The sequence below is a fragment of the Triturus cristatus genome, chromosome 4_1, assembly GCF_964204655.1.
Source record: "Triturus cristatus chromosome 4_1, aTriCri1.1, whole genome shotgun sequence".
Taxonomy (NCBI): domain Eukaryota; kingdom Metazoa; phylum Chordata; class Amphibia; order Caudata; family Salamandridae; genus Triturus; species Triturus cristatus.
Window position 1 is genome coordinate 366,599,792 of NC_140585.1, and position 12,088 is coordinate 366,611,879.

The 12,088-nt window shown below is 41.7% G+C and overlaps 1 protein-coding gene across 5 annotated transcripts in view; it reads left to right on the forward strand.

The window, feature by feature from the left end:
* Nucleotides 1-12,088, forward strand: part of FGD4 (FYVE, RhoGEF and PH domain containing 4) — a 597,812-nt gene that overhangs the window by 443,327 nt on the left and 142,397 nt on the right. For all 5 annotated transcript variants that reach the window (XM_085652397.1, XM_085652400.1, XM_085652401.1 and 2 more), the window contains exons 5-6: nt 8,319-8,408; nt 9,956-10,101. In XM_085652397.1, the coding sequence (XP_085508523.1) occupies nt 8,319-8,408; nt 9,956-10,101 (236 nt within the window). The remainder of the gene's footprint in view (nt 1-8,318; nt 8,409-9,955; nt 10,102-12,088) is intronic.

Genomic DNA, 12,088 nt, shown 5'->3' on the forward strand with positions numbered 1-12,088 from the left:
GAGTCGAGGATGTTGTGCTCTTCGATGAATGTGGCGAGGTGGCTGTTGATGGCTTTCTCGATGACTTTCGCTGGGAACGGGAGCAGGGAGATGGGTCTGTAGTTTCTGAGGTCGGTGGGGTCCGCCGAGGGTTTCTTCAGGAGGGGGTTTACCTCAGCATGTTTCCAGTCGTCGGGGAACGTGGCGGTTGCCAGGGAGCGGTTGACGGTGTGGCAGAGCATGGGTGCGATAGTGTTGGCGGCTCTGTTGAAAATGTGGTGGGGCAGGGGTCCGTGGGGGCCCCGGAGTGGATTGACTTCATCGTCTTCGGTGATGAGGGCTGTACAGTTGTTGATCGCTGGCTTCAGGGTGTCGGGGGTGGTTGGCGAGGGTTCAGTGTGTTGGTTGTCTTCGTCGAAGTTGTCGTAGATGCTCATGATTTTGTGATGGAAAAAGGTGCTGAGTTTTTCGCAGAGGTCTTGTGAGGGAGGGATGTCGGTGGACTCGCTGGTGGGTTGGGCGAACTCCTTGATGATGTTGAAGAGTTCTTTGCTGTTGTGTGAGTGAGTGGAGATTCTGTCTTCAATAGTTTTTTTCCTCGTTTTTCTGATGAGTTGGTGGTTGGAGTTGATGGCGGCTCTGAAGTTGTTGTAGGCTTCTGTGGATTTGGTGTTCCTCCAGGCCTTTTCGAGGCGGCCACAAGTGCGTCTGGACTCTCGAAGTTCGGTGGTAAACCATCTGGCTTTCTTGGCGTGGGTGTTGTTGTTTTTCTTGAGGAGGGCTATGGTGTTGGCGCTGTCAGAGATCCATCTGTGCAGGGTTCGGGCTGCGGTGTTGTGGTCGTCGTTTTCCGCAATGGTTGGGGTGGAGATGCTGAGTGATGTGTCCTGCTAAGTGCGTGGGTTCAGTCACGATCTGGCGGAGTCCAATGTTGTAGAGGTTGTCCAGGAGGGCTGTGGTGCTGGGGTCCAGTTGGTTGTCGAGGTGGAAGTTGAGGTCTCCCAGTAGGGTGTAGTTGGTGGACCCCATGGCATTAGGGGTGATGATGTTGGCGAAAGGTCCGCGGGGTCCAGGGGGTCGGTAGATGAGGGTTCCTCAGAGGGTGGTGGTAGGGCTAGCCAGTATCTTGAAGTGAAGGTGTTCCATCAGGTCTGTGGGCTCGTCAGGGAGTGTGCTCAGGCGGAGGTTGGATTTGTGGACAATGGCGATTCCTCCTCCCGGGCAGGTGGGGCGGTCCTTCCTGGAGATCTTGAATCCTTGGGGAATGGCGATGGCGATGTCTGGTCCAGAGGTGGTGTTGGTCCATGTTTCAGTGAAGAACGCTACATCTGGGGTGGTGCTGTAGAGGAGGTCTCAGATTTCGTTGGCGTGTTTGTGGAGGGATCGGACATTGAGGAGGATGCATTGCAGGGTCTTCGGTTGGGTTGTGGTCTTGCGGGCAGGTTGCGCCCGGTCCGTGGTCTTGGCGGTGCTGCAGGTGTACCGGCAGCGGTGACAGCGGAAGGGTCCATGGGTGTCGCCTGGTGATGCTAGCTTGCAGTTGTTGTTGGGTCCTGGGTTGAGAGTGTGGAGTGCCTCTGGGTCGTAGCGTTGGCGTTGAGGAGGTCCAGGGTTCCTGACGCTGGTCGCGGTCGGGTCATGGACGGGCTCAGGCGGGCTTGCCTTTGGTGCCCCTTCGACTGCCATTAAGTAGGGTTCAGGGAGGGCTGGACATCTGGGAGGCGGGAGCGGGGAGGGGAGCTGTATTGGGCCGGTCGCATTGGTCATGCTGGGGGGGAGGGGCCGCGGGGGCAGCAGCGGCACGGAAAAATGGGCAGAAAAGGCAAAAAGAGAGGCAAGAGTAAAAATGAGGCAGTGAAAGGTGCAAGAAAAGTGGGGGAAAGACACAGAAGGAGAGTGAGAGGGGAAGATTAAATCAGTGAAAAACGAGTTTGAAATCAGCGAAGCTACAGCGCTGTGTCAATCAATCAATCAATCACAACATTTGTATAGCGCGCTACTCACCCGGAAGGGTCTCAAGGCGCTGGAGACCCTTCCGGGTGTCAAGGCTCGGCATGCACCGTAATATAACTGTTGATGAGCAGATTGAATATTTAAGTGGGAAGATTGGAGTTTCAGCGAGTTTTCAAACAATTTATAGTGTGAAAAGTTCGGCGTACGGTCGGCGCGTGGAAGCAGAGTGGCTTGTTGATAGCTCGAGCTCAAGTTTGAAATAAGCGATGCTGCGTATCTCAGCACGCGATCGGTGAGTGTGAAGTCCGGCAAATGAACAGTGTAAAGATCCTTTACACATTACAATTAAAGTGAAAATATATAAAGACAGGGGCACAACATTGTGTGCATATTTATAAAGGTTTATAAAGCATGCCTTTATAACTTTGTTGACTTGTCTAGTTTTAATGGCAGCGAGCTTCTGTGACTGATCTTGAAGCAGCGTATCAGTTCCAGCGAGCCTTCGTGACTTATCTGTGTGCAGTGTGTCAGTCTGACGTTATACAAGGATCCAATCAGGAACAAGCATGTTGCAGAGTTGCAACTACGGTGACACGCACACCAGCATTTTTTATCTTATGTTAAAGTGGTAAACTTTATTTAACTTAGAACATATTTCTTTGGTAAAGAGCACATCTTAGCAAAGAAAAGGACTTATCTCAGTAATACGCTCACCAACATTCTTCTGTGTATAATTGACATATTTTTTAATATGAAAAAAGGTTAGACACAATTTAAAGTAATTTACTTATACTTAATGTCACTATTTGTGTTTGACAGCGATGTTAGTTTTATTAAAAAGAGGAATAAGTAAAATATAAAACTTTTCTAGTGGTTAAAAAAAAGTTATTTAATAGATACATTTATCATAATTTTGTACAATCAAAACTTTTTGGGGGGGGTTTGTTGTTTTATTTTATTATTTTAATTTTCTGTACTTTAATTTTTTTAAAAAAAAATAACATGCAGAATGTACCAGCGCCTTTTTTTTTTTTTAACCAGTCCAGGTGAACCAGTGGTTAAATGGAACAAGTGGAAACAAATATTTGCGCACTATGTAAGAGTTTGTGGGACTAACTTAAGTGCCGAAAGGAAGCATTCGCTACTCTTACAATGTTTTGGTGGAGAGGGACAGGAGGTGTTAGAAAATCTACCAGAGTTAACCACAGAGGAACAAAGAGGTTTAAATGAATATGAAATCTGTATTCTTCAATTAGATAAGCATTATTTACCAAGAACGAGTACTATAATGGAGAGATATCATTTTGGGCTTAGAGAGCAAGGAAAAGAGGAGACGGTAGAATATTATTTAACGGGTTTGAGAAAATTGGCTTCAAGTTGTACGTTTGGGGCATGGAATGAAGAACGTATAAGAGATCAATTTGTTTTAAAGTGTAGGTAGGATAACATTTGAGAGGAATTGTGGCTTAAAGATGAACCTCCATTAGAAGTTATTTCTATTGCAAAAAGAGTTGAACACATGTTGAAATGTGTTACTGATTTGAAGAGTGAAAAATGTAAATTACAACCATCTGTAGAAGTACAAAAAGAGGTTTTTCTTATAAAAAATTAAAAGACACCCACAGTCACAAAAGATGTACCAAAAGAAGAGGTCTCAAGTAATTTATTTGAATGTATTCGTTGTGGGAGAGTTGTCCATAAAGCCAGTTATAAAATTGTCCCGCTTTGAATGTGATTTGCCATGATTGTGGTAAAAAAGGAAATTTTTTAAGATTTTGTAAATCTAAACAGAAAAGGTTTCAGAACAAAAGTGTAAAAGAAGTTCTATGTAAAGTTAATGAAAGTAGGAGTAATGATCATCCAGTGGGTAAAGTAAGAGTGGATGGAATTGATCTTGAAATGAAATTTAATTCATGCTCCCATCTTACTATTATTGATAAGGAAATTTTTTCAAAGTGGTTTCAGGAAAAGAATCGCTTATGAGGTTATGATGGTCAACCCATAAAAAGATGGGCTATTTTAATGCAACTATTGAAATAGAAAACCAGATAATTTTGGGAAAGGTTTGTGTCAAAAAAGGGTGATGGATTACTTGGGTGGCCTCATCAACGTTTGTTGGGGGTTACTCTTAATCCTAATGCGGTACCTCAAGTTCGAATTCAAGATATTGAGACCAGAAATAATGGTTTTGTAAAGAAATTTCCACAATTATTTAAGGCTGAGTTGGGATGTTTAAAAGGGTTCAAACATTGTATCAAGCAAAAAAATGGAACAGTACCATCAATTGCCAAAGTAAGGAGAATTCCAATTGCTTTGCAGGAAAGGGTAGAACAAGAATTGGATACGCTCCTTAAACAAGGAATCATCACTCCTGTGGAAGCCTCAGAATGGTTGGCTCCAGTAGTCGTTGCCAACAAACCCAATGGTGACATAAGACTTTGTGTTGATGTTCCCTCACTAAACAAAGAAGTTGTTGTGGATAAATTTCCACTACCTAATATTGATGAAATTACGTTCACATTGTGTGGGGCAAAAATAATTCCGACACTAGATCGCACTCAGGCATACCACCAAATTGAACTGACTCAGAACTCACAAGATTTGACGGCTTTCTTCACTCCTATGGGTGCGTTCAAGTATAAAAGAATGCCGTTTGGATTGGTGAGCGCTGCTTCAGCTTTTCAGAAAGTGATGTCCTCTATCTTAAAAGGTATCAAAGGGGTCAAATGCTATCAAGATGATCTATTAATTTTTGGGGGGACTCAGGAGGAACATGACATTAGAGTGAGTCTCGTTTTGAAGAAACTTGAAAATGCTCGTCTCACTCTAAAATTTGAAAAATCTAACTTTTCAGTACAAGAGGTCAACTATTTAGGTCATTGCATCACATCAGTGGGTGTTATTCCTAAGAAGGAATTAGTGGCCACTATTCTCAAATTGGCAACTCCAAAGACAAAAGAGTAAGCTGTCTCATTCCTTGGAATGGTTGAGTTTTATGGAAAGTTCATAAATAATTTGTCTAGTAAATCCAACAGTATGAGACAATTGCTTAGTAAAAATAAAGAGTTTGTCTGGTCGCAAGATTGTCAAAAACAGTTTGAAGTATTGAAGGAAAATCTGAAAGATGCTCCTAAATTGTAGGCTTTCACTCCAGGTGTGGAGACTTTGGTAGTTACAGATGCTAGCTCAAAAGGTTTAGGAGCAATTTTGAAACAAAGCGAGGGTAAGGAACAGCTTATTGCTTCTGCATCAAGAAGTCTAAGAGGTGCGGAGTTAAATTACTCCGTAATTGTAAAAGAAGCTTTGGCTATATACTGGGCTCTTAACAAGTTTCAAAATTTTATTTGGGGAACTAATTTGAAAGTATGTGAAGATCATAAACCTCTTAAAGACATTTTTTTCAAAAAAAGGTCTAGACTTAATTTCTTCAAGGATAAGACCGTGGGCGATTGGCCTTCAGGATTTTAACTTTATTGTTGAACATCTTCCAGGTGTAGAAAATATAACAGCAGATTGTCTATCTCATTTGGTTGGTGATGTAGAAGAGGATCAGAGTTGGAAAGATACTTTAGAAGATGATTTAAGTGTTTGTGAAATGACTTCTGGCATAATAGATGAAAAGGAATGGAAAGAAGAAGTACAAAAGGATTGTGAGTTAATGAAAGTTATGAGCATGCTCCAATCTAATAGTATGCGTGATAGTTCTTTATCAAAAACTTGGCGAATAATTTCAGATGAATTGTCTGAGGACAATGGTATCTTGTTAATAGGTACAAAGTTGATTTCTCCTTTGTCCCTTAGGAGCAAATTAATTGAGGAAGCTCACCAGGGCAAATTACGGATTGTAAAAACAAAAGAGAGGTTGAGAGCTAGTTTCTGGTGGCCTGGGATGGATTTGGAAATTGAGCGTGAGGTCAGAAAATGCTTACAATGCAAAAGTGATAAGATTCTTACTCCTCAGACTTTACCTATGGTCTGTCGAAAATTACCAAATAGTCCCTGGGAGGATATTGCTTTAGATATCATTGGGCCACTTTCTGGTAAACATGTCACACCTTATTTGATAGTTCTCATTGATCTATATTCAAGATGGGTGGAAGTTTCTAGTGTGTCAAATGTGACTTCTACATGTGTGATTTCCTTTTTACAAGATATCTTCAGAAGAGAAGGTTTTCCTAAAACCCTCTTGTCAGATAATGGTCCTCAATGTTGCTCAAAACAAATGGAGGATTTCTTGATGACATGTGGGATCTTTCATAAAACATGCTCAATTTATCATCCAGAAGCCAATGGTACTGTAGAAAGATTCAATAGGGTAATAAAAGAAAATATTCAATTGTCTAAAGTAAATTGTTTAAATTGGAAGGAAGAATTACAGAAATGTATACTGGCTCATCATCGTTTTACTCCTCACACCTCTACTCGGAAGTCTCCTTTTGAGTTGTTTAAAGGTAGAACTCCCAATACCAAGTTGTGCCCAGGTTGGATGACTTGGAGTAAAGGTATCAAGGATAGCCGTGTGGGAGTTTGGAGAGAGTGAGAAGAGAGATTGCAACTTAAACAAAAAAAGTTATGATGAAAGAAAAAGGGTTAAGCAGATTGTTGCAAAAGTAGGTGACGTTGTCAGAGTCAAAGCTCCTGTGGGTACTTTGTCATGGTCGAAATTCAAAAAGCCTTTCCGTGTAATAAAATGCTTTAAAAATGCTGTCAAATTAGAGGATGAAAGAATCTGGAATTTGAGTTGTTTTGTTATTCTCAAAACTGATTTGGAAATGGATTTGGAGAAGAATGATCAATTTCAAGACTCTCCTCAGTGGCTTTGTTCGGATCCTAGACGGAGTGGACGGAAAACAACCATGCCATCTTATTTGAAAGATTATATTAATTAGATGTTCTTTTTCTTTTGTATTTTGTGTTAACCATTTGTTTACCTTATAATTCTGTAATTGTATATTTCACATTCTCTTTAATTTTAGAAGGGAGATGTGTGGTGTTCTCCCTCTTGGTGCTCAGTGCTCAGAGTTCTATGGAAAGTAGAACTTGGCATATGTAATGGACATTCCTCTTCTGTCAGTTGCTGCCCGGCTGCAGATGGATGAGGTGCTAATGATTAAACCGCCAACTACAACCCATTACGTGCGTGTCTGATTTATTCATCTTAAACATTATACCAAGCACACAAAGTACCCTTTAACAGTTGAAGTTAACTTTCCTGTTGAACTACACTGAAGTCATAGTAGTAACTGCTGCTGGATGCTCATGGATGTGAGCAGGCACAAAAAACGAATGTCTGTACATTAAATATAGAAAATTGAGCTTTGCTTGAAACAATTGGTTATTGGTCCTTAGCATTCCTCTTCATTGAGGTCAGTTGGGCATCCTTTGTGTTGCATAACCAAGGCCCGTGACTGTAAATATTGGAACTACAGAGGCTTAGAAACACCGGGAGCTTGTGTTTTATACTGCCCAAGTCCTTGGCGTTTTTATTTCATTGTAAATGGGCTGACTCTTTACTGCTTCACTGTTCTGTATCCACTTATGTTTGCTTCATTTTGGATTCTGTAGAGAACAATGAATGCCTGTCATTGCTGAATTGTTCTCTTTCCATTGTCAGTGACCTGTGTCTGATATTTCAAAGAGTAAACTTCAAGGTGTTAATTCCTCTTAGGTTTAGTAACTTATTGAGATAGAGGTGGTTTTCATACGTACTATATAATATAACTAAAAAAGTCTATTGCTAATAAATGGTTCCAAGCTAATCTATATATACCCTTAACACAGGGATTTTGGTGGATTGATGGTATTTAAACCTAGTGATTTCTTGAAGCCTGTCAAGATGTCACCCACAAAAATACTTGACAGACTTGAGTTGAATATACCCCTTAAAATGGAAGTAGAGTGGTGTAAAATAATGTACTTTTTCCGCTAGTAATATTAGACCACCTCAATGATGTGGCAAGTTAAAAAAAATATGTTAACCATCCATCTCAAACCGCTACTTGTTTATTCACCTCCGAGGCCACTCACTCCCCCAGAATGTGTGTATTCAGCACTGATCATTTGGCAACCTGTTACACATACCTGTCACTTATTACATAAGAAGTATCCACCGCGTCCAAGCGTAACCTGCACATAGCGGTATGTAGTTCCAAGGTCTATGTTGAACGCTTCCATTGCTTCTCTAGGTTAGGTTGCACCAATGCCCTTAACAGTTTCATAGCGAGTAAGGCATAACCACCAATTGATTTTATTTGGACAGCTCTTTAAACCAAATATAGGTGGATCCTTTTTTTCACTGTTTATTGAGATCGAACGTTCATGTAGATTTCTGTGTGACAAATGTGATGTTTGGATACCTGTAATGAACATATGTGCTCTTATTTTAGGAAACAAAAGAGCAGAAGCTTCAGAAGATTGCAAATGAACTTTTGCAAACAGAAAGAGCTTATGTCAGTCGACTTCACCTCCTCGATAAGGTATTTGTATGTCTTTGCAATCCCTGGCTCAAATGAACCTACACACATGGTTATTTGGGTAGGGGGTTTGTTGCTTTTTATACTTGATGGCAAATTTGTTTCCAATGTTTCGATATTTGAAGGGTCTGTGGTACAAATCTGATGCAGCAGTGTGCATGCGTGAACCGAAAGACCATGGAATAGAAAGCTTTAAAGAATTAGATAAATATCATTACACACTTCTACTATTTTTACTAAATAGTTTTGCAGCTACACACATTTAGAATTTAAGCACAAGTTGATACAGCGATTTGCCCTGAATTGCATCATTTTTTGTCCATCTAAACTCGACAATTTAACTAGAAAACCACAGTGCTTCCCCACTTATTAGTTCTACCGTTAGTTCTACTTTAAAGTGTTTGCTGCATGTTTGGCAAACTCAGTCACAGGAACACTGTCATATATGCTATTTTAGGGGGCACCATTTGCTTATACCTAAGAAGAGGGCCTCCTAGCGCTGGTGAATAGGCTAGTACTCTGCCTAGATGCTTAGGGCTTTAATTCGAGTTTGGCAGACATGGAATCGGTGGCGGGTATTCCACCGTCTTTATAGAACGCCCCATTGACTATTATAATGACTGGTAATATGACAACGGGTCAAATCCTCCTGGTCTCTGATGGAGCACCCTGTCCTCCAAACTCTAACTAAAGCCATTAGTCACTCAACCTGGCCTCTTTGGTCCCACAGAAGTACAACACATGCACCTCTTCAAAAACTGTGCACATATTAGCTGCCTGAAATCAATCTTCAGCCAGTTTAACAAAATAAAGTGGACGACATTCTCCATCCAAAACCATGGCAGGTGGCTTGGATCCTGCTTTTGTCCTGTGGGATCTATAGCCTTTTAGCTTCTTCTTCTCTATATTACATAAAAAAATATGACATCACTAACACATTTCATTCGCATTAGAAGTATTTACAATTATTTGATATTCTGTGCCAATTCGAATTGTAATTAGAGAGTGAGTTTGGTCATCTATAAAGGATACACACTGCAGAAACCCACCTTGTTTGGTTAGAAGAATGAGAACCAGATTGAACCAGCTCTGGAATGGAACTAATTTTCGGTTCCGTTTATGCTCACCAGAGACCCCGCTGTCCCAATGGATCTACAGAGCATAAAGCATAGGTGTTGCAGTTGCAAGAAGCATAGATGAGCTGCATCTCCAGTGTGTGGATAAGGCTTGGTCCAGCAGGTTGGTCTTCAATGCACTTGCCTCCTTTTTAACCTGTTGTGATGTCGGATGCTAATCGGATTATTTTTATAAGGTTCACCTTGTTAGACCTTCATGAGGCCAGTGTCAGCAGGGCTTTGAAGCGGACTTCTATCGAGCTATGAGTATAAGGAACATCCTTTTCATTGTCCTGACCGAAATGATGTGCAGTCCAGAGACTAACTATATTATGCAAAGGCTATTTCTCTGTTGCTGGAACATGTTGAATCTGATTTACCACAATAGGTTTGAAAGCTGCTTAAGATTTACTGCCAACGTTTTTTTAATTGCAGATATTTTATGTGGGGCTGTTGGAGGAAGCAAATCGAGGTTCGTTTCCAGCCGAGGTGGTGAACAAAATCTTTTCCAATACTTCATCAATAAATGTCTTCCACAGCGATTTCCTGCTGCCCGAGTTGGAGAAGCGCATGACAGAATGGTAAGAGTTACTCCCCACAAGGGAGGACAGTCTGCGGTCTTACTCGGTTTTAATCAATTGCCGCCACACTTTGTTAAACTACTTTTATAGAAGTAAATAAGAAATCAGCTCTTAAATACTTCAGATCCATTGCAGTTCATATCTTCTGTCCCCTGGAGGTGTTTATTTTACTGATTGTCATGATCAGTGGCAATGGTCTGTCCAAACTGAGATGTGTGTCGTTTGCATCCACTGGGCATTGTTTTTTATCCTCTTAAATGTTGAAAGGATAATGTGCAGTGGAACATAGAAATACACGTCACACATTTACATTTTTTGGTTCTCCCACGCTTGGCTATTTGGGTTTTGTGGTCTTTGGCATCAGAACTCCCTTGAGTGAAAATATAACGCAATATTGTTCATTTCATTGTGCATTATCCTCTATGCACGGTAGTTTATCTAGCATGATATTGTTTATGGGGAGTAGCAATATATTACTGCAACTGAAAATATGTATAACTCTTGTTTATAGTGCTTATGTATTGTCCACAAGTGTGGACTGTGAAATTGTTATAGGATCCTGATAATGAATTTTGATTTATTTTTTTAAAAGACAACCAACTATGTGGAAAATTAATAACTTCCTCTTTCCAGAGCTTGGTCTGATGTTGAGCAGTGAAAGATGAAACATCAATAGTTTTTTGCATAAAGAATACTGTCCTTGTCTTTTTAGGTCTTGCCTAGCGTTGCAGCGCATGCGTTGCTTGCTCTGCTAGATCTATTGTCGTCGAGTTGATTTCGTAAGTGGAGTGGAAGCTCCGCCCATCCTTTCTATTGGCTGGCGTCATCCTTTATGGTAAACGCTGGCCTCCGATTCAAAGTGAGGCTTTTTGGTGACCGCCCTGTCTCCTTTAGGCCCCGCCCGCCCGGACTGGATCTTTTCCTTGCGGCATGATGCCGTCTCCTTCAATTACTCTGTGAGCACTTTTTTACCCTCACTCGCGCAATGGCGACCGCTTGTCCTACAATGGCTCTCTGCACTGCTGGGACTTAAAACCACACACATTTCTCCCAGCCCGCTTAACAAAGTTAAAATATCGGTATTGATGGGGGAACTTAGAAGGTGCGGGGAAAAGCGCTATTGTACAAATGAGTCACCAGATGAAAGGAGAGGAGTCAAAGGGTATCTACCCGGTCAATGTACTGGACTCTATGGACGTTCTCTACCGGCTCGGGCCTTAGTGCCACACCTCCCCATGCGTGTTACCTTTAAAGTTTAAAGCTGGCTTCATCTCCAGCCTGCGGGTCGCACCTCGGGCGCTTTTGGAGGCCAAGAATCCCCGGAACTGCCAGTGTCTAGAGCGGGGCAGCGCTGCGAGCCATACATGTCAGGCGGGGCCAGGGTCTTCCTGCGCTCACCTCCCTGCTCCGCTTCCTGCACTCACTCACTTTCGATCTACGGCAAGCATCGCAGGACACGGCGCGGCAAGTAGGCTGACACATCTGGGTCACGTTACAGCAGGAGCACAACACTCACCGGCTGGGACTCGTTCCGCCTTTTGCTGGAAGTCAACTGGCCAGACGTTCCCTGGCCCTTACATCAGTGGCGGACATTTTAGGAAGATAGATAACTAATGTATGGCACTTGAAATAAATACTAAAGGAAAGTACAAAAATCTTTTATTTAATTACAAACTGAAGGTTAGCAATTTCCCGGGTAATCTTGTTTACCCATACTAATTTCAGAAATAAAAATTTCGCAACAACATAGTATTAGTTAACATATGCTATTTTTGTGTTAAGTTGTCTCAGAATCTTTCATTTGGTGGTTTAGTCCTGCAAGCTTCTTATTCATTTCATCACACAAGGATGAAGACTGAACCCAAATCGAGGCTGTAGAAAACCTCTTGTTCCGGGCAGATGAAGGTCTCCTGGAATATTTCCGGCCATCGGCGAATGGTTCTTTACAGAAGACTCTCGAACATTATATAGCAAACACTATTTGTTT